This window comes from Ictidomys tridecemlineatus, chromosome 6 (assembly GCF_052094955.1).
Source record: "Ictidomys tridecemlineatus isolate mIctTri1 chromosome 6, mIctTri1.hap1, whole genome shotgun sequence".
In the NCBI taxonomy this organism is placed as follows: domain Eukaryota; kingdom Metazoa; phylum Chordata; class Mammalia; order Rodentia; family Sciuridae; genus Ictidomys; species Ictidomys tridecemlineatus.
In genome coordinates, this window is record NC_135482.1 from 96661925 (window position 1) to 96685997 (window position 24073).

Consider the following 24073-nt stretch of genomic DNA (forward strand, 5'->3'; position numbering starts at 1 on the left):
GAACTCATGATCCTCCTGCCTCAGCCTCCCAAGCCACTGCGATTACAAGCGTGTGCCACCACTGTAGGTTGTCTTTTTTGTAACTGAGTTGTAGCAGTTTTATATGCATTCTGAATATTAAACCTTTTTCAGGTATAAAATCTGCAAATATTTTCTCCCATTCTGTAAATTGTTCAATTTATTTTACCAGCTTTTGATGCAGAAAAGTTTTCATTTTGAGTTGAGTCCAATTTATGTACTTTTTGTTGTGCTTATACTTTTCATGTCATATTTAATAATTCATTGTCAAATCCCATGTTCATAAAGATTTACCAATAGATTTTTCTCTTTTAATTTTTATCGCTTTGGCTCTCTCTCTTTTTTTTTAAATTGTTTGGCTCTCTTATTTATGCTATTGGCTCATATGGAGTTCAGTTCTGTATATAGTATAATGTAGGATCCAACTTTATTCTCATGTGTAGATATCCAGTTATCCCAGCAGCATTTGTTAAAAAGATTGTGTCCTAATGAATTCTTTAGCTTCCTTGTCAAAAATCAATTGACCATAAGTCAATTTAAGAGTTTATTTCAGGACTCAATTCTATACCTTTGGTCTCGATGTCTGTCCTTATGCCAATAACAAAGTCTTAAGTACTGTAGCTTTGTAGTCTTAAAATCATTAAGTATGAGACCTCCAACTTTTTTCTTTTTAATATTTAATTTGGAATGGAATTTAGGATCTCTATAATTCCATGAATTTGAGAATCAATTTACTGTGTTCTCATAAATGCCTATGGGAATTTTAATAATGTATTTCACTGAACCTGTAGCTAACATAGGGTAGTATTGACATTCTAACAAAAGTATCTTCTTATTAATGAACATTTACTTGTGTCTTTTTAAATTTCTTTCAGCAATATTTTATATTTTTCAGGGCATTAGTATTTTGTTACCTTAGTGAAATATTTGGTTCTTTTGGATGTTATTATAAATAGGATTTTTTTAATTTAAAGATTTTTCATGACTGGTATGTAGAAAAACAACAGATATTTATGTGTTGATCTACCTTGAAATTTTAGTTTTATTTACCTGATATCCAGATATAGTTTTTTAAGATTTTTTTCAAAAATATCAGACACTATAAACTTTGCAAAATTCTTTACTAAACTTTATTCCTCATATGTTATATGGGCTTATTCTAACCTCATTTCAGCTTTTACTGATACATCTTCCAAAACTTTGGGGAAAGGGTTTCTGTATACATTCTGAAACCTTTATTGCTGTTTCATATTGAAAGACGTTAACTAGCCTCTTAGAAATTAAAGAACAACCACAACTGAAATTCACAGCAAAATCATAACACATGGAAGGCCTATGGATAACAATTGATGTAGAAATGGGTGGAGATTTGGCAACAGAGCTTATACTGATAGGAAAATTCCAGCTAATGCGTGCACAGGAGGAGAAATTTTAGAGGGATTCTAGAAATGGCAGACCCAGATGCCATCAACGGAGACTCACACCCTAAGGAAAAGATAGGTTGTACTGTGAGTAAGCTTAGGGAAGCAGCAAGTTTTTAGAAGGGGAGAAAGGCTTCACGGGGTGCTGAAGCATTGTTTCTTCAAGGAATAAGACAATATAAATCAAGAAAATAAGAGAAACAAGACAAAACTATAAGATGTGAGTCCAAAAATTAGTACCATCTCATAATCAACAAGACTGAAGCAATTCAAAAGGACCCCAAGAACTGAGAAATAAGCAAAAAAGACACCCAAAGCCCTTGAACTACCAGATCCTTTTGCTGGTAGTTGGTATAGGAATAACAATAAAATTTAAAGAAGAACTACCACAACAAGAATTACAATTGCAAAAATAATATCTGCATACATGTAAAAATACACCATGAAGAAAGCAGGTGTATTTTGGGGGGGAACTAAAAGGGGTTAAAAGTGAGGAACATTATAAAAGTTACTTCATATACAGATACAACAAAAAGCAGATAGCAATCAAGAAAAAAAGAGAGATAATCACCTTAGAAATAAAGAGAATTTTAACTTGCACAAGAACACACCAGCTCAATAAAATACTATAAAAGCAAGAAGTGACAGAAATGAGCAAGAGGAAAAAATGCTCACAATAAAAAAGGATAATAATACTAAAAAGACAGAGACAAATATGGAGATTTGAGATGAAGAAGTAACTGAATCTCTGAAAAGAACAAAACAAAGTATTGAAACAGAAAAGGATGCTCAAAAAAAAAGCTTTTCTAAAGTAAATTACTTTACTTTATATATTGGAAAGACATAGTGTCCATAGAAAATTGGATTCAGAAAAGTCACCTCAGATCTTATAACTTAAGACTTTATTGATTTTTTTAAATTTTTTTAATTAGTTACACATGACAGTACAATGACCTTGACATATCATACATTTGAATCAGATAAGACTTTAAATATAAAGAAAATGGTTCTGAGTCAATAGACAAAAAGACCAAATCTAAATATATAACAACAAACCTCACCATGATGTTTGTTAGAATTACTGAGATGCCACAAGAAATCAACCTCAGAAGTGGGTCAGCAAGGCAAAAATCTGTACTTCTGCAGAAGGGTGCGCCCACAAAGGGAATCCAGGGAGTAAGCACACCTGGATGGGCAGTTTAACAATGCACTGCCCCTTACTGTGATAGGAAGACTTTGATGGTACAGTCTATGTAATTAGCTAATTTGAAATTGGGGAGGGCACGGAAAAGGGCTCCAGATATGATTGGACACCTGTTCTAGACCACATAGTTACCTAATTTAAAATGGCTCCAGTATACACTTGAAATTTCAGTTACAGTAAACATGTTTTGTGTTGCATTACAGCTTTAACGTTGATAGAAAAGAAAACAAATCGTACATGTGTAACTATAAGGCATTAATAAAAAGTATGGACAATAAGTAAATAAGATAAATAGAAATAATGGGGGGGGAATCACTTGCTTGTGGAAAAAGATTTATAGCATGTACAAAAAAAAATAAATCCTTTACTGTTTTATGTGCAATGAAAATATACCAATAAAAAATATGGAAAGACAAAAAGTAAATAAGTCCTCTTTTGCAACCCAAAACTGATTACTCAGTATGAGTTTTAGATAGATAGATAGATAGATAGATAGATAGATAGATAGATAGATGAATAGTATAATACCTAACAAAAAATAATAGAGAAAAATCAATAATCTGCCAGTGCAAAAAGTGAGTCACTATCATTTTCCTTAAGACATGCTGTCTCAGCTATCAAAGCTATTCAGGCAGTGAGGGAATGTTTCTCATAGGTAAAAACTTGAGAAATAGTGCATTCATTAGTGCTGTAGGAGAAAGAGAATAAAGACTTCATCCGATCAATAGAGGTTCAGAGAGTTTGGGCAAAAATAATGAAGGTGAAATAAAATATATTTAATCATGGATGGCCAAAATCAAGAAAGGAGGGCTGGTGAGTGATTGCAACAAAGAGGTAATTTTTGTGTAAACTGATGATGGGAAAGTTCAAGTTCCTGTGCGCCCTATGAGGAAGTGTAGGAAGAGTGATCTGGAAGCCACAAGGAGGCACACAATGTCCCCAGCTTTAGACTTAGTGGTATGGGAGGAAGAGTAAAGAGTTGCTGCATAAAAGGGAATTAGGGAAGGTAACATCTTCAGAGAGAGAGGCAGGATGTCCTTCTAGGGTATCAAAACAAAGAGGTGCGTGGAGAGAATTGAGTGATGGACAAAAGTTCATGGGCACCCAATTACCCATTGTTTGCAATCTATCTTTAACATATCTAGCAATCCTTCCATTTTGAATGTAAGTAACAATCATTGAAATTCGCAGAACCTGTGATTTTCCTGCTTCTGGAAACCACAGATCCCTGTTACCACAGTTAACAGGCATTTATTGTCATCAGTGCTCTTTCTCACAGATATTATTATGATGTCAATTAAGAAGCACACAGACTGCTGCATCACATTAGTGTGTGTTTCAATCTGTCTGGAGTCCTTAGAAATTCTGCATATTTTATTTCATGTGTTTGAAAACATTATTCTAAGGAGAGCTTTCTAGGCACTGGACTTCCAATATAGCCCTGCACAAAATAGTTCAAGTCCCCCTGAGTTCAAAAAGAAAAGATTTCAGTGGATCCACTGAAAAGTTTGAAATGGAGTGAGTGTTAAGGGTAGCAACTATACAAAATATAAGTTATCATAAAATAGAATCACTCTGGCAGCATTCTGTTGTTATTGGTGTATAAATATGAAGAACACAGTCATTTGCAATGAACAGAGGAGCAGATGAGACATTATATCATTACATATTTTCAGGTATTATTTTAGTTCATTTATTAGTAATAGCAATATTTAGCTTAAAAGTTAAACTAATAATTAAAATTTTGGAAACTATGTCACTGTGCATTTATTTCCATCATTTCCAATTTGTCCATTTGATTCAATGACATGTTGTAATATGTCCTAATAAAACAATGTGTTTGTTTCCTTAATTACATACTAATATGATAGTACACTGTCTACAAAATATATAGGTAAGAAAATTCAAAGCAGGTATTCTCATTACTCAGTTCAGATTGAACAATTACATGTCTTTTAGGCTTGTTAATTCCAAAACATCACTTTCTAACCTTTCCTTTTTCTTCTCCATAGCACAGATAAATCTGTTTCCTGTCTCTTAAATTAAGAGACTAAGACTTGAGGGCTTTTTCTACATAGTGAGGATACTCTTGGATACAAAGCAGAACCACCCTAAGAAATTCTATTATCCTAACCAGAAATCTCTGACTGCTTTTTACCAATAGCATTACAATTCAATGTCTGCTTTTTTAATTTTCTTTTAGATTTACTTCCTCTCATATTTCTTTTTAGTGACATGTTAATGAAAATTTCTCGTTGCTAAAATAAAATCACATTCACATGTGCTTTCTAATTTTTTTTTTAATCTTTACAATTGTATTTTTGTATACACATTTGCTTAAAATCAGTGAATTTCGAAGCCAGGTTCAAGTAACAGAAGAGCCTTTACAATTACTTTCTATTGTCTAGACCCAAGGTATGCTACAAACAGTCTGAAGAAAAATGGGAATCAACATCTTTCTGAAGGTAGGCTTAAGAAATTTTAATCCAGTAAGTTAAGGTATTTCCTTTCTCTGGCTGACTGATACCTGGCTGCTAGGCCACTATTTACAGGAATAGCCAAGAAAACAGGGTACAGATCTAAAACAAAGCCAACAAGTCCACACTGTGTCATGGTACAGGTTTCCCAATTCAAATCACCGGTACTCAAAGGTAAACTTACAAAACCTTTGAAAGATGCATTTGCTGTGAAAAATGGGAGCACTGCCATTGGTAAGCCAGCAGCTATTGGGGCCTGTGTTACATGCACCACATGTGGAAAAAGACTGTTTTCTATTAGGCCACAGACAGCAGCCTTAAGTCCAATATATGTGGATTCATGTTCAAGTAGATTCCTTTTTGCTTCTGGTAGTTGTTCAATTTTTCTGTTTATGATATCAAAAATTAAATTTTCCTTGATACTATCATGTGATGTATAGTTTTCAATCTTGACCCTGTTGCTCTCCTCCCAATAGTCCATGCCTCTCCAGTTCTTCCTTTAACAGGCCGGGGCTTAAGCTACAACTTTTACTCCCACTCACCCAGAGGCAGCTGTCTTTGACTGACATGTGGCTCCCTAAAATGGATTTTAAATCACTGTTTTTCCACGTTCTAAAATAGCCCTTGTCTCTGCCTTGTTTCTTAGGCTAAGTAAATATATGTACAATTTACAGTAACAGTAAAAATCACTATTTTTCCTCTTATCCTAGAAAGCAGGGAAAGTCAGAGAGGAAAAGAAAATTATGGATGAAACCAGAAAGCATGTATAATATATTGATTCTAAAGTAAATTTACTATAGGGTGGGGATTTGACTCAGTGTTAGAGTGCTTGCCTAGCATGCACAAGTCCTGGTGTTCAATCCCCAGCGCTGTGAATAAATAAAATAAATAGGTAAAATGTGGGAGCTGCCAAAAGCAGTTACAATTGAACTAAATTTGTGAAAAAGCAAGTACAAAAAAAGGAAAAGAAGCAGCACAGAGATTGATAAGAAGCCTGCAATCTCAGAAAGCAACAGCCAAAATATGAATCCTGAGCGTGAGGATTGCATGATGAAATGCAAAACCTGCAACCCTTATTTGCAACACCAGCTGCAAGAAATATGTAAGTAGTGCTCATGGCAAAACTCTACTAATCCTGGTTTGGTTAAGCGTAATGGAGAAGGTGAGGATATACAAAACATCATTTAAATCAATTCTATTAGTAGGACTCAGCCTGTGCCTGAAGAAACAGAGGAAAAGGGAGCCTCTAGACGATGAAAACGACACAGAAAACATGCAAAAAGCTATTCCAACAGCGTGCAACCAACCCATTCAATTATTGCACTGGCATAACATATAAGTAAAGATAAATATTAAAAGAAGGAAAATTAATATAAAAGTTATAACATTAACAAGGGTCAAATACAAGAAAAATACCAGCACAGAGTAGATGAAAATCATGACCAAATTTGCTGTGGATCTTTTTTTAAATAATAAAGCAATACTCTTTATGAAGAAATATCAGAAAGCCTTTAGTCATCCTAAACTAATAAAACGCAGGAAGGAAAGAAACAAACCATCTCAGAAACAAAAAATTATTGTTCAATGAATCCATAAATGCAATGGGAAACACAGCAAATAACATGCAGAGGCTTTAAATAGAACAAGCAAATGAAATGAAGCAAAATTAAGAAAAAAAAAGTTCAAAAGATGCAGGTAAAAACATTGGATGTCAAAAATAGGCCAAAGTGGTACAAGATATGGATAGATGGAATTCCAAAAGCAGAAAATAAAAATGATTGAAAATTATACATATGTAAATGAATACTTTAATAGATAATTCCTAAAGTAGTAAAAACTTGAACAGAATATGTTTTAAGATACCACACACATTACCAGTTTTAACAGATCCTGAGTAGCCAAATTTAGACATATGAATTAAACAATTTTTGATTGGTAAGCCAGAATAAAAAGTTGAGTCATTTTATAAAGGATTAAAAATATGGCTAAACTCAGATTTTTTTATAGAAACATATTGTAAAAAGCATGGCTTATTATTATTCTACTTTAAGATTTTTTTTTACAAGTTCAAGAAAATAAAGCATAACCCAAGAATTTTGTTTCTCCAAACTGTCATCACAAAGTTCTCTCTCTCTCTCCCTCTCTCTCTCTCTCTCTCACCCTCTCACACACACTCACACACACACACACACACACACACACACACACACACACACACAATCTTTTAAGAAACGCAAGAACTCAAAACTTTTTTGAAGGAAATTATTTTGAGCTATATCTCAACAGGAAATGATTAACAATTTATAGTGGAAGAACTAGCATTAACACTTGAAAATATCTGACTATAAAACTAACACTAAAACAAATTAATTATATTTTAAGGGCTAAGAGAATGTAATAATAATACAATTGACAAAAATTATAGGAGTATGATAGAATGAAAGAGGTACTTAGAATAAGTTTGCTGCTTATACAATAATGTGTGTGCATATGTGTATGTGATATCTTGCATGTACTAAAACTCCAGGTTCCCAAGAAGAAAGCCAGGTGTTGAGCAAAATCCACATTGTTTATACACAGGGTTTTAAGAACAATGATCCACTCTCTTCAGGGAAAGGAAGAAGCTCTCCAGAAATCTAAGTTTCCAGATCCCAACCAAGGAACGATTTAAAAAGTGGGACTTTCTAAGTCTAACAGTCTTAGGTCACAGATTATATCTAAAACCACTCGCAGGACAACTCATATTTAATTGCAAATACCAAAAAATACCCAACTCAGAAAATCAAACAAAGAAAAACAAAATATACCATAAGAAAGCAGAAAGAATGACTAGAGATCAGTAATCTAGAAGAAGGAAATCCAGAGACAGAGGGGAAGGATGGAAAAGGGGAGGCAATGCAGAATGAATTCTTTAAAAATCATGTTATGCACAAATATAAATATATCACAGGGAAATTCACTTTTATGTATAAGTAAAAAGAAGAAATCAAATAAATATAAATGAATGAATGAAAGGATATCTCTTAGAATAGAAGAAGAACAGGGCAGGGGAGGGAGAACAGGAAGGATCAGAGGGTATCATGAACTGAAATCAAATTCTGTGCACAAATGAGTGAAGTGTTTCAGGATGAAGCCAACTACTGTATGTATAACTATAAAACTCTAATAATAAGAAGAATGAATGGAGGTAAAATTAAATGCTTAAATGTGTGAGTTAGCATACTCTTTTGAGATGAAAAAATTAATACTAGTTAGCAAATAGTGTAATCAAGAAAAATAGTGGAAAGAGACAAAGTGCAAGTATGCAAGCTAATTCTTTGAAAATAAATTTTTAAACTTCTGTGGAATAAATGGGACAATGTGTCATAGCTTTAATCAAACTTTAGGAGAAATATTAAACATAAACATCCTGATTTTCTTAAAAGAATATGAGAATTTTGTTAAGGAATTACAACCAAAAAAATGAAAACTCCAAGCTCTGGGGGGGAAATTACCAGCACTTTAAAAGAACAGATGATTCTAACATTATTTAAGCTGTTCAAGTGTTACGGTTTGTATCTGGAAATGCCCCCCTAAAAGCTCATGTTTTGGAAGCATGGTCCCCAATTCAGGTAGGTGCAGATGTGAGGCTTTTAGGCAATGATGAGACCTGTAATTACATCACTTCATTAATCCATTTGATGCATTAACAATTTGAATGGATTACTGGGTGATAACTTTAGGCAGGTATACCATGATTGGAGGAAATATGTCACTAAGGAAGTGCCCTTGGGGATTAGATTCCTTGCGCTCTCTCTCTCTCTCTCTCTCTCTCTCTCTCTCTCTCTCTCTCTCTCTCTCTCTCTCTCTCTCTGCTTCCTGGCTGCCATGACTTAAGAAGCTTTCCTTCACCACACCTTTTTCACCATGATGTGCTGCCTCACTCTGGCCCAATTCAATAGAATCAACCAGTGATGAACTGAAACTCTGAAACTGTGAGTCTGAAAAAACTTTTCCTTCTCTCAGTTGTTCTAGTCAGGTATAAAGATCACAGCACTGAAGTGATGACTAACATTAACCATGTAACAAAATAAAAACTCTAAAGTTTTTCTGAAATGTTCCATTGGTATCAGAACCTGCCCAGAGTGAGTTAAAAAAAAAAAAAAAAGGAAAGCTACAACCTAATCTTATTTTTTTTTAAATTTTGGGAATATCAAAATAAAGTTATAAATATTGACAAGCAAAAATAACAGAGTTTTCTTATAATAGTATCCAAGACCAAGTAGAATTTACATTATGAATAAAAAATAAATTAATATTAGAAAATTTATCTAAATAATTAACTATAGTTATAGAGGTCCAAAGGGGAAAAAACATGTTATCATCCCCATGAACTTAGAAAAGATATTTCATAATTGCATCACTCATTCTTGAGAGCAATATCTAATAAATTAATTTTATCTAGAATTTATAGATATTTAATTAATACATTATTAATGGACATATCATAAAATTTCACTATTCCTGCATATATCAAGTCTTCAATAACAAAACAAATGTTGGCAATTCTGCCAAATACAAAATTTAGCTTTGCTCTCTCTGTGGGAAGTGTTCTTATGGAACTTTAACTATATTAACTCTCACTCCATGATTATAAGAGCCAACATGGGATTTTTCTTTTGGGGAGTATTTTAATTTTTAATTTTTATTTTTTAATGAATATAAAATAATTATTTACATATAATTTTTCTTGGAAAATAGCAAGTACATATTTTTATGAGCTTCAATGTGTTAGTACATGTATACAATGCATAATCAGATCAGGTCAATTAGTATATCAACCACCTCAAATATTTTGTTTTCAAATATTTACCAATTCTTTTCATTGGGAATATTCAGAATCTTCCCATTTTGAAACACTATCAAGTATTGTTAACCATAGTTATTCTATGTTACTATAGAACATTAGAAGTCATTTTTCCTATACCACTGTACCTCTGTACCTGTTAACCTTCCCCTTTATCTCATATCTTCTGAAGCTCTGGTCACCACTTTCTGCTCTCTCCTCCTATAAGATCAACATTAGCACCCACATGTAAGTCAGAATGTGTGGCATCTGTCCTTCTGTGCCTGACTTTGTTTTTTTGTTGTTTCTTTTTTAACTATGAGAAAACATTTGCAATACACTTACTTGCTTACACAATACAAAAAGACTGGAAAACTCAACAATCAGCAAATAATGCAGTTAAAAATTAACAAAACACATAAACAGGTATTTCATTGAAGACAATAATCAAAAGGCAAATGAACATATAAAAAATACCCATATGTATATATATATATATATATATATATATATGTGTGTGTGTGTATATATGTATATATTTGCATATATGTATATATTATTTTTATTTGCAAAGTAAAAAGTGTTAACAAACAATAAAATAAATCTGTTGCTGTGTACTTTATGATAAATGAGTGAAGGATAATTGCAACAAAAGCATTCTAACAATCTTCTCTCTGAGCTTGACAGCCTGACAGGGGGAGAGGAACCTGTCCCACATTCAACCCATTTTCTAAAATATTATATCATCAAACCTATCATTTATCCAACTTTCCACTGACGTTCATGTCAGGTGTTCTTTGTTTTTTTCCAACAATAGCAATTATTAATTTAAATGTAAATGAACTAGATATTGTAATTTAAAAATATAAATGTTCAACATGTGTAAAAACAAACTATATAAAATAACTATATGCTCTATACATATGTAACACTTTAAATATCAATATAACAATAGGTTAAAAGCAAAAGAAGGGAGAAATAAGCATGAGAAATCTAAGAAGAGCTATTAATATAAATAAATTTTTAAAAAAAGTATTTTCAGAGATAAAAAGGAACATTTTATAACCATAACAGGGTAACTTCTTTAAGAAAGTATAACAACCCTAAATGTCTATGTAACTAAAAACAAGATTTTAAAATATATGAAGTAAAAATTAATAAAACTAAAATTTCAAATCCACAATCAGAGATTTTGAGCTTCCTCACTTTGCTGGAAGGAGTAATGATGTAGAAGGCTTAACATCATCAGCCACCTTGACCTATTTGTTATTTATAGAGAACTATACACAAAATGACAAGTAAAATGTTAATAAAGATAGACTATATTCTGTCATAAAATAAGCTTTGAGAAATTTTAAAAATTTGAAATCATGCAGACTATGTTTCCTGTGTGATTTATTACATTAGAAATCAATCACCTTAAGATATCTAGAACCCCACCCCCATGTCTCAACTACTTCAAAATTAAACAGCACACTTATTAATATCTCATAGATCAAAGAAGAAAGCACAAGAAAAGTAAATAATAAGTGCTTTGAGCTAAGTGATAATAAAAGATTAAAATATCAGAATCTCTGAAACAAAATAGTACTCAGATGAACACTTATAACTTAAAGTACATATATCAGAAAGAAGCTAAATTAACAATCAAATTATTTTCAAATTAGGTAGTATAAAGAAAAAAATAAGAATAGGAGCAGAAATATGTGATATAGAGAAGAAATAATACAGCTAAAAGCTGATAAAAATCTAACAAGTCTAATCAAGAAAAAATTAATAGCAGTGGAAAGGGAGCCAACAAAACAACTTTACAAATGCTAAAAATGTATTAAGGTAATATTATAATTGTATAATCACAATTATATAGCTTATACAACTTGGTTTTTTTAGAGGATAGAAATCCCTGCTTGTTTATTTGATTCATGTGAGTGATGTGTTTTTTCCCATCCTTTTGTCTTTAGTCTGTGGATATCTTTGCCTATGAGGTGAGTCTCTTACAGACAGCATTTTTTTTTATTGGTTGTTCAAAACATTACAAAGCTCATGATATATCATCTTTCATACTTTTGACTCAATTTGGTTATGAACTTCCATTTTTACCCCAAATACAAATTGCAGAATCACATCGGTTACACACTCACATTTTTACATAATGGCATATTAGTGACTGTTGTATTCTGCTACCTTTCCTATCCCCTACTATCCCCCCTCCCCTCCCCTCCCATTATCCCTCTCTACCTCATCTGCTGTTGTTCACAAAATTACATAGAAGAGGATGTGAGGGGAAAGGTGGGGGGGAAATAAGGGAGAGAATTGAACAACAGCCGACAGCATATTGTTGGGTATCGTTTTGCAATCATCTGCCAGTCTACGTCTTTTGATTGATGAGTTTATGCCATTAATGTTCAAGGTTATTATTGAGATATGATTTGTGTTCCTGGTCATTTTGGTCCATTTCTAGTTTTTAATTTGAATTAGTTTCTCCTTTGAATAACTATTCCTTTTGTGTAGTAGCCCTTCACTAGTTTTCACATTTTTTTTCATTTCATCTTTATGGAATATTTTGTTGAAAATATTCTGAAGTACAGCCTTTGTGATTGCAAATTCTTTTAGTTTTTGTTTGTGGTTGCAAATTCTTTTAGTTTTTGTTTATCATGGAAGGTTTTTATTTAATCTGCAAGTCTGAAGCTTAATTTTGATGGATATGGGATCCTTGGTTGGCATCCATTTTCTTTCAGACCTTGGTATATGTTATTCCAGGACTCTCTAGCTTTGAAGGTCTGGGTTGAGAAATCAGCTGAGATCTGAGTTGATTTCCCCTCATATATAATCTGATATTATCCTCTTGCAGCCTTTAAAATTTTATCCTTATTCTGTATGCTAGGCATTTTCATTATAATGTGACTTGATGTGGGTCTGTTGTAATTTTGCACATTTGGGGGCCTGTAAGTCTCTTGTAGTTGATTTTCCACTTCATTCTTTAGAACTGGGAAATTTCTGATATTATTTCATTGAAAAAAAATGTGAATTCCTTTGATTAGCATTTGTGCCTTCATCAATTCCAATAAATCTTAAATTTGATTTTTTTCATATTATCTCATAATTTTTAGAAGTTCTGTTCATAGTTTCTAAACATCTTCTCTCCATAGCCAACTCTATTTTCAAGATTATATATTTTGTCTTGATTGCCTGATGTTCTGTCTTTCAAGTGGTCTAGTCTCTTGGTAATGTTTTAAATTGAATTTTTAATTTAGTTTATTGTTTCCTTTATTTTGAGGATTTTTGTGTTTTTGTTTTGTTTTCAGAACTTCCATCTCTTTTTTTGAAGTAATCTTTTGCTACATGTATCTGTAGCATCCTTTACTTCAAAGATCAGTTTAACTATGTACATTCTAAACTCCTTCTTTGACATTTCTTCCACTGTGGTATTGATGGATTCTGTTATTGGAGTATCTTGGTTTGCTTGGGGCAATTTGTATCTTTGCTTTTTCATGTTGTTTGTGTGTCTACCTATCTAACTGTACAAATATAAGGCAGTAGAGTTTCTGTTTTGTGAACTTATCACATCCCTGAAGGTTTCCAGTATCTCACTGTTTAGAAGGAGACAAATAATAACAAACAATGCAAACATAAATGATATGATCAGTTATGCCTATAATAAAAATAGCAAGTTTGCAGGAGGGTTTACATTTTCAAATGGTGGACATGGAGAGAACAGAAGTGATACAGGATGAAAAGATTACAAAACAGGAGAGAAAAGAGAAATAAAAGATTAAAGGAAGAGTGAGAAAGAACAATAGAGATTTGCAATTAGCAGAAGAAAAGAGAGAATCAAGGGAAACATGTAGGAGAAAATATATAAAGCAAAAATTTAAATAAAAAATAAAAACAAAAGAATATTTAAAAACTTAAAATGTACTAATCAAACATAAAATAAATAATAAAATAAAATATACTAAGGCAACATAAAATAAAATATACTAAAGCAACATAAAATAAATTCAACTAATGTACCTATCTTCGTACATCTTTAGAATTCTTTCTTGTACATTCTATCAGTTTTGGCATTAAAATTTCATTTAATGTAAATAACAACTTAGTTCACAAAAAACTAATCCATGTGAAATAACTGGCTTCAAAGATGCTAGAGATGAGAAGAAAAAAAAAATAGGAAACTGAATAAATGTCCATGTACCATTAAGGTCACAATTAAGCAGTGAAAAAGAATTTTAAAAATCTTGATAAAAAGTTAAAGAATTATTTCTGTTGGAGTTCAAAATAGTCTCAGCTTCTCTTCTCAGCAGTTTTAGGTGGGGTCTTCTGGAGAGTGATGCTCCACCCTCTGGATGCTAGAGTGAGAGAGGTAGTCCCATAGGCAGAATTCCTGGAGGCAGAGTTTAGGATTAGGTTGGCTCCAGGCTCTTCCCTAAATGCTAATTGGTCTAGAGATTTGATATCAGTGCACCTCCAGGGACCAACATTTGCTGGTCCACCCTGGAAGACTTTACCCCAGGGCTTCCCTGGGTAGCATTCTTGTGGTAAGGGAGCCAATTCTCAGTCCCTTATGTCACCTACAGACCCCACTTTTCCTGATCTCGGGTTCAGTCTCTAAACAATACCTCCCACCCCAGCCCTTCCAAGTTCCCAGCCAGATGCATCTCTCCCACCTGGTCCTACAAGCAATCAGATTGGAGGGGGAGGGGTAGAGCCAGGTGGGTTTCCGTGACCAGTTGTCCCCTGTGTAAACCTCTCTCCACATTTGATTTTCTTCTAGTCAGTTAAGCACACTCTCTGTTGTGCATTGTGTGTTTATTGGGCCTGTATTTCAAGCCAAAATTGGGTTTGCCAGGAATAGCCTTCCTCAGTTGCCAGCCCCCATGCCACAGCTGCAAAATTGTACCTTCCTTTGTCCACCACACGTCACCTGGAGTGATGGAGGGTTCTTTCCCCACACTTGGATATTATGCAAGGAGTTCTTCAGGTCTGTTGGGCAATGTCCTTGGTCTCTAAATGGCTCTGTACTCAGTCACACCTCTGGCCTCCCAAAAATGTGGGTTTCTTTAATTTCTTTATCCCTCTACTATACTCATGGAGGGACTGCTCTGGCTGAAGCTCCCAGCCCAACTGTGGAAGCAGCCATGCAGCTGGAGATTGTTTTCTTATTTTATTCTATACAACCCCCTATGTCCTCAATCTGCTTTGACTGCCTCGTTTTAGGTTCCAGTAATGTACCCCTCCCCTCTCTTTTTTTTTTTTATTTTTTTCACCCATCTTGTGAAGAAGCTGCCTGTCTGCTTTCTTAGTTTCATGCCATGGAGCAGCCAGGAACACAGTCTCCTCTGTTCCACCATCTTGGATCTCTCCTTTCCTTGGTTTTTAGGTATGCCTGTTTCAATTACACATGTAAGTAATGTAAAAATAACCATAGACCAGCGCATGAGTTCTAGGTCCCAGTATAATTTTATACCCACAAATATAATTCTCTATTTTTTTTATCAGTTAACTATAGTATTGTTTGGGGTCCTCATGAATAAATGTCAACTTAGAAATCATGTCCACTACTCAATCAAAGCTCTGAGTATTTTGCAGTCAACCCAATAAATGCAGCAGAGGATGTGTTAGAGGAAGATAGACAGATAGATGGCATATACTTGTGGGAGAGCTAAAGGACTTTCCTCTGGAGAATCTGGCCTCATCTGCAGTTAAACAGCATTGAATTTGTACAGTGACTTATGATTGAAAACCAAGTGAAATCCATGTCTGTTTTTGGCAATTCAAGCCAGCTTTTTGGTGCCAGTGTAAAATGGCTACTGCTGTAAAGACTAGTAGGATCAAAGCATTCTGATCAACACTAAGTTCTTGCTGTTAAGTATAGTATTTGTGCCCATCTTGCTTTTGTTAAGATCTGACTCTTCAGGATCCCATCATTCCAATGAAATTAGGAAAACCATATCAAGCATCCATCACCATAACACTTTCTATTGAGATAGCATTGCAGAGTTTTTCAAGAATACTGGTAATTCACTCAATAATTTATTTCTCAATGCTTAAGTAAAAAGAGTGTCCTTCAGGCTCTCTCAAGTGATATAATAATGGGGTAGGGATAAAGGCAACATAAAATAAATTCAACTAATGTACCTATCTTCCTACATCTTTAGAATTCTTTGTTGTACATTCTATCAGTTTGGGCATTAAAATCTCATTTAATATAAGTAACAGCTTATTTCAAGCTTTGGTCAACCAAACAAGTAAACTGGTTACATGAACTAACACTTTCAACCCAATGTCTGTGATGGGGTAATTACATCGCCCAGGAGCCAGTGTGATATTTTCTTCTTGGTCTAAAAACTATAAAATCCATTTTCTGATGTATTGTTCAAGTGTCTAGTCCACTTTTGGAGTAAAGTGTTTTCATCTTTGGTGAGAAATTGTGATGACGTCTCAGTCATTCCTAGAAAAGACTACTGTTCAATATTGGAGTAAAGTGAGAGTAATCCTTCCCAACAAGGGAAGAAAAATTACTTCCACTAGAATGAGAGTTCTGGATTCCTACCTTTATCTGTCCAAGTCCACACAGATACACTCTTTCTCAGTTTTATTATTTTTTATTGATCTTCATTCTGAGATCCTATTCTTTCCCACTTATTGCCCCAAATTTTATTTGTGAGACTTAGTATATCTGTGAGTACATCTCATGTAGTAACTCTATTGTATCCACAATAAACCATTAGGTCTGAATAATGGTATAAGAGGATTTTTCAGGGTGATGATAGAAGATTTATGATCTTCATCAGTTAAAAATTTAAAACCTTCAATGCTCTTAAGTTCTCTTATTTAATTATAACCAGTCATATTACTAGTACTTGGTCTACAAATATAAAAGGCAAATTATTTAAGCAATGTTGGCACCTTAAAGCAAGGGAGAAGGTGAATTGCTAAGTCAGAATTATTGGAACTCTCTCTTCCTCTCATTTATTCTTCTTGTTCCCCAGTGGTTCATGACTTGAAGACTTGATTATTGGTTATTAGTGTGCTACCATTAAGTTGATGGAATCTTTAAAAAAGTGGGATCTGATGGGAAGTGATTAGCTTATTGAGGGCATGGCTCTTAGAAAAAAAATTAAGGTAGTGTTTGTGGGGTTCCAATTAGTTCCAACAGGAGTAAAAAAGTTATTATAAAAGATCAAACCTGACCCCCATCCCTGTTCTTTGGCTTCCTACCTCACTATGAGATTTCTTCTACATGTACTCCTGCCATTGAAATTTCATCTGCCATGAAACTTTCTCCAGAGGCCAAATAAATAGACAATTTAACCTTGAACTTTCAATCTCCAAGACATTGAGCTAAATAAGCATTTTTCTCTAAAAACTATCCACAGCATCAGGCATTTATGATAGCAAAAGAAAACTAAGACATTAAGACACACAAAAACATACACACAGAGACATGAAAATTTCAATGGAAAAGTCATAATTCCAAATTCAGAAGTTACAGGAAAATCACTGGCAAACATATCTTTTTAAAATTTGTAAACTTCTGCTTAATTTAAAAAGAAAAAGAAAAATCTAAAGACAAATGGAAAACTGAGAAATTACTGTAAATTTTTACCACAGTAAAATTGATTTCCCTCCATGCTTATATATCAACATCCTATTAATTCATAAAAAGGTATAAAGACCTCCTAAAAATCCACAAAAAAGGATTAAAATGAGCAGAATATAAACAGTTGACAAAAAGAGAATTTTAATAGCTCATAAATTCATGAAAAGATACTTGAGTCCTCACCCCACCTGATGGGTGAGGTTCTTTGTCTCCAATTTGTATACATAGTTTAGGTTACTACCAACATTCTCAAAATAAATATGCAAAATGATTCTGGGCATTTGTTGAATGTCCTTTCACTCCAATAGAGATTGTCTCCTATTATAATAAGGGCTGAAAGTTTCCAAATTATATGTTAAGTTGGCAAAATATTGAAGTCAATGCAAGATAATCTTGCTGTATTTGTTTTTTTTTTTTTAAGGATTAAGATGCTGTGTGCCTTAATCATAAAAAACAAAAAGTATGCAAATAGTAAAATCTAATCAGATGTGTCTTGCTTTTGAAATGAATATCCATTCTTATAAAAGCTTCTAAAGATTATACTCATTTTTTAATGAACCATAATAAATTTAATGCAAATATGAATACCTACCACAACTAAAATATTTTTTCTCCCATATTACAGAGTGAAATAGCTAGACATCAAATAATGGTGTCTTTTCCAGAAAATTAAAAACTACTATTGCTGTATCTGCATTTTCTAATTAATGAAGCCAATGGGTTACTCTGATGGCAGAACTATTCATGTTAATTTTTTAAACTCTAAATTCATAATCACTTTTTAAGCTTCAAAGTCTATATTTGGGCAAAGTAGACCACACTTTTGGAGGACAGTGCAAGTTATTAGCCAATGTAATGATACTTAAACTGTTAAATTAAATTTTAGCTCTATTTTCCAATCAGAATCTTGAAAAATAAATTATAGTACAATAACTCCAATGGATATAGATGCCAAAAATTCTTAATGAAATACTCATAAAATTAAACAATACAAAAAATTATTAATGATGATGAAGTGGGATTAATTCCAGGGACATAAGGATAACTCAACACATGCAAACCAATAAATGGGATATTTCACATTAACAGAATAAAGGATAAGGACCATATGACCATTTCAATAGATTCAGGAAAAGTATTGACAACATTTGACATCCCTCCATAATGAAAACTCTCAGTAAACTAAGCACAGAAGTAATGTACCATAAATCACAAAACCACAACCAATATTGCACTCCATGGAAAAAGCTGAAAGCTTTTCCTCTAAGATCTAGAATAAGCCAAGAATGCTTGTTCTCGCCCCTTCTATTAACATAGTGCTGGAAGTCCTAGCCAGAGCAATTAGATAAAAGAATGAAATAAATGGCATGTAGATTGAAGAAAAAAGTTAAATTGTCACTGTCTGCAGATTATATGATCTTACATTTAGAAAACCCTAAAAGTTTTACCCAGAACTGTTATAACCAATAAACAAATTCAATGAAGTTGTAGGATACAGAATTAACACAAAAATCAATAAGATTTCTATACACAAAGAATAAGCTGTTAAAAAAAGATATAAAAATCCCATTTATAATACTACATAAAATATGTAAGAAAAAAACCCAGGGAAGTGAAATATCTTTACATGAAAACTATAAAACATGGAAGAAACAGAGTAAGATGCAAATAAGTGGTAGGAAACCAAGAACACACAAAGGGGAAGTGACAGTTTCACCAATTAGTGGTGCTGGGAAAACTGGATATCCTAATGCAGAAGAATGAAATTAGGTTCTATCTCATACCATATACAAAAATGAACTCACAATGAATTAAGATTTAATGTAAGACTAAAATTATGAAATCACTAGAAAGAAACAGAGGGGAAGCCCCACAACATTGGTCCAGACAATGATATTTTTTATATGACCTTGACAATATAGGCAATGAAAGCAAAAGTAGATGAAAGGAATTTCATCAAATTAAAAACATCTGTTCAGCAAAGGAAACAATCAACAAGATGAAGAGACAAACTACATATTGGGAGAAAGTACGTGCAAACTATCCATCTGATAAGGAATTAATACCCTACACATAAGAAACTCAGTAGCATGAAAACAAATAACCAAGCTAAAAAATGGGCAAAAGACCTGAGTAAACAGTTTTCAAAAGAAGACATAGAAGTGGTCAGTAAATATACCAAAAAAATAAAAAATAGAACTATCACATAATTCAGCAATATCAAAAAATGCCATTTATAATACAACACAAAATATGTAAGAATAAATACAGGGAGGTGAAAGATCCTTACACTGAAAACAGTAAAACATTAATGGAGGAAACTAAAGAAGACACAAATAAGTGGAAAGATATCCTGTGTTCATGGATAGGAAAAATAAATATTGTTCAACTTTCCATACAGCTGGGATATATCCAAAAGAAATGGAATCACTATGTTGAAAATATACCTGCACACTCATGTTTATAGCATCATTATGTGCTATACCCAAGATGTGGTATATATACAAAGTGGAATAGTATTAATTCATAAATAGAAGGGAATACAGGAGAACATTGATGTTAAGTCCATTAAGTTAGGCACAGAAAGACAAATATTGCATGATCTTACTTAATGTGAAATATAAGAAGATTGATCTCATAAAGTAAAGAACAGAAGAGTGGTTATGAAGTAGAGGAAGTTGATCAGGGAGTACTTGGTCAATTAATAGAAAATTACAGTTCAATAATAGGAATAATTCAAGACACCTATCAGACAACATAAGTTCAGCTAATGATAATATATCATAACCTTAAAAATGTTAAGAGTGGATGCTAAGTATTCTCACCACAAAAGCAATAACTATGTGAAATAATTCATGTTAAATGAGTTCATCCTTCCAAAATGTATATAGAATTCAAAACTTCATGTTGCAATAAATATATATAATAAATATATACAATTCTTTCTGTCCATTAGAAAAAAAACAAAGAACTATGATTTAAAAACAAGAAACAAGACGTAAAGAGCTTAAAATGAGAAAGACTGTGCAAATCCAAGAAATCAGATCCCTTCTCATTTGCATCTTAGAGCCTTGCAATCACCACTATTTAAATAAGAAGTTACTGACCTCAGTCAGGAAACTCTTCAGGCAGTCCTAGCCCACAGCAGAGCTGGCTATCTACTTGACCTGAATCACAGCTGACAACAAGGACAAATAAAGACAACTGCAGCGTGACATGAGCAGCAGCCATATACAATTCATCATCAGTGAATTCCAAATCAGAACACTCTGCTGACATATCAAGTGCAATAGAGACAATATCTATGACTGATTGCTGGTGAACTGTCTAAAGGGATTTGAGGAAATGGATTCACCATCCTAGTGAACTGCATTGGCCGGCTCAAGAGAGCTATCTCCTGGGATGATATCTTCTCAATCAGCTTGACCTTCTCTAGAATGTGCTTCTTATGTTTAATTCCTCTGAATGGTTTTGTTATGCTTCTGTCTCCAGACCTGGAGGTCAGAGATAAGCTAGCGAGCCTCCTGGATAATTAAAAGTGCCTCATTTACTTTTGGTCCCAGCAGCTTCTATTGACTCAAGGTGGCCTATACATCTCACCCATTTTTCCTCTGGATCAAGCTAAAATCAACTGTGTCATCCTTGGGATTCAGGCATTCTTTCTCATGACGACATAGGGTGTCACTTCCATCAAGGTCAATCTTGGAAAAAAACATAATTTGTGAATTCAAAGTGAGTAAAATCCTAAATGCTTTGAAACAGATTTCTGTAAGGAAAATAAAAATGAGACACAGAGACAAGATGCAGAGGCAGGAAAGATGGCAGAATGGCAGAGAGGCCAAGCTGCCAAACTTTATTTATATCAACAGTGACTTTAGGTCATTGGCATCATTAGTACATATTGTTCATTGTATTGTTAGGCAGGTTACAGACTTAGCAACATTACGCACGCAGCTTATTCCTCAGTTACATAATAAGTTGCAATGTGCAGTGTTAGGAGTTTTGTGTGGCTCTCAAGAAAGTCCATTGTATAAAGTAACTGTTATGTGAACAGCTTTAGGTTCAGTGAAACATTGTGGTTTTCTAACTACCAAGTCCCTATATTCCAAGGAGTTGTGTGCCTGAGATCAAGGTCCAGGCTGATAAGACTCTAACATACAGCCTCCTCATGAAGGACATTGCTACAGCAGCCAGGCAGCCAGTGTCTTTGCACAGGTGTTTCCCAGCAGTCAGGCATTCTGTGTCTTTGCACAGAAACTTCCTAGCAGCCAAGCATTCTTTGTCTTTTTACAGAAACTTCCTAATCACCAAGCATGCCACAGTCATGAAGCTATCAAAGACCTCGATCCCAAACACAGAATCCTTAGAGTTCTGTGAACCTGTGTGCTATAATTCCATGTATTCTTTGCCTGACTTCATTTTTCTTGGTACTCTTCTCCCTATTTAGACACACCAAGCAGATGACACTCCATGCCACAGGGTCCAGAGACCCCAGCAAGTGGTGCGCACGAGGGCTATGAAGGCAGCAATCATCTCAACACTCCGCCTCACTGTGCGTCGTGGGGGTCTCTGGTAATAACATCTGGCTCTCTGATTCCTCAGGGGAGAGTCAGGGCTGATGCAATCTCACTGTTATTTCCCATCATACCATTCATTCCTCCTGGAAATGGGAAACAAACTGAGGGAAGCCTTTCTGAAGGTGTTAAGGTTCCTGGATGGTTTCTAGAAAGGAAAAAAGTCCTCTGTTCCCTAGGGAGCCCTAGAGAATATCTTTAATTCAAGAAAGAAAAAAAAAAAGAGAGAGATCAACCAAAGACTTTCTCCCACCTCCTAAGTGTTTTCATTCATTTCTTCTTACATGCCACTGGAAATTGTTAACATCTAACATTATTCTAAAGCTTCTTTTTGTCTTCCTTTGCATTTTTTTTTCTCATTTCATTTTGAATCTGATGCTGTCATTGAATCACATTTTCTTTGTCTTCGCAGGAAAATGAACATAAATCCCACAATAACGTGTCCTGTCACTGACTAAATTAAAAAAAAAAAAAAAAGATTCTACTTCTTTCTGCCATGTGCTGGCAAAGGCCTTAAACTCAGTAAGTAGAAGAATTTCAGTCACACAGGCTGTGAGGAAGATTTTAGAACTCGTCAATCCTTCTTATAAAGTCAGCTGGTGAAAACCTGCCCACTTCAAACTGAAAGACAGGATGGGTACAGTGGCGCATGCCTGTAATCCCAGCAAATCAGAAGGCTGAAGCAGAAGGATTGCAAGTTCAAGGCCAGCCTCAGCAATTTAGCCAGGCTCTAAGCAACTCAGCCAGATCCTGTCCCAAATAAAAAGGGCTGGGGATGGAGCTCAATCCCCAATCCCCATTCCACCCCTGAAAAACAAACAAACAAACAAAAACAAAGGACAACCTCACAATCCTGATCTTCCAAGCACCCTGGATTATTATGATTTGTGTTACCCACATTCAAACATTTTGTGGGATAAGTCATGTTTCCCAAAAAGGAGAATCAATCTAATTTAATGGTAGGTTTAGTCCTACTCTCTTTAAATACTACTTCATTTAAAAAATATAAATTTTTATGTGATTGCCCTATCTAGAGACATGACTGTAATGAGTGCTATGAGATGGTAAGTCTTATCAAAAGAAATGAATTGGAACTAGAATAAAATGTAAATTTCCTTAATTTTAGAGGACAATGCTTAATATCCAAAAGAGAATGCTTTAAGTTGTGAATCATCTTTGGGAGCACTTTTAACATTAAATAAAACTATAGGCAACAAATCTTTGTCAGGCAGTTTTGCTTCTAATAAACACAGAACAAATTCTTAGTAACTGTTGCCAGGTGCCTGTCTGACTAGTAACAATTTGTCATTTATAATGAGACTTGTATCATAACCTTCCCTAATTGATCATCTAATGAAGACAAAATTTATTATCCTCTATTATTTCTGTATGATCTAATTGTACTAATATTTTCTAAAACAAAATCCTGTTTCCAGAGTACACATGACTTGTGTCTAATTTTAACTATGATGATGTAAATGAAGCTTCATCTACACATTTTTATTTTTAGTTAACACTTATGGGTTTTGTGCTTTTTAATGACTCCTAATTCAAAATTCAACTTCACAGATCCAAGTTAAAAGAACCTACTTCAAGAAGCCTATTGCAAATTCATGAAATAAATTATCTGAATTTGCATGAGAGTACTTTCAACCGAATGCTTCAGTTATCACTCACTAAAGGTAATAATTATAATCTTTCCAGTCTAAAAAAGACAGAAAGAAAGAAAAAAGACAAGACATTTGTTCAGATCAAACTGTTGGTTTAGTCTTTATGAATGTAAAACTGATCCTATCTCAGGTGAGATCTTGGTGCTCCAGGAGGGGGATCAATGTCAAAATAACGACAGATGAAAACTTTATGTCATGCTTTGAAGAATGTATTAATCATGTTTTAACTCATCATCTGTAAACTAAACCATTTGCAGTTTAGTTGGAGATTAGAATATTCT

The 24073-nt window shown here is 33.8% G+C and overlaps 1 protein-coding gene and 1 pseudogene across 1 annotated transcript; one reads left to right on the top strand and one right to left on the bottom strand.

Annotated features, from left to right (window-relative positions):
- Positions 1-4986: 4986 nt before the first annotated feature.
- LOC101975937 (transmembrane protein 126A) lies at positions 4987-5352 on the bottom strand. Its single transcript, XM_040272509.2, is given in 4 exon segments — positions 4987-5071; positions 5073-5116; positions 5118-5160; positions 5162-5352. Coding segments are annotated over 4 exon segments (363 nt in total).
- Positions 5353-6273: 921 nt separating this feature from the next.
- LOC144365070 (taste receptor type 2 member 9-like) lies at positions 6274-22274 on the top strand (annotated as a pseudogene).
- The last annotated feature ends 1799 nt before the right edge of the window (positions 22275-24073 follow it).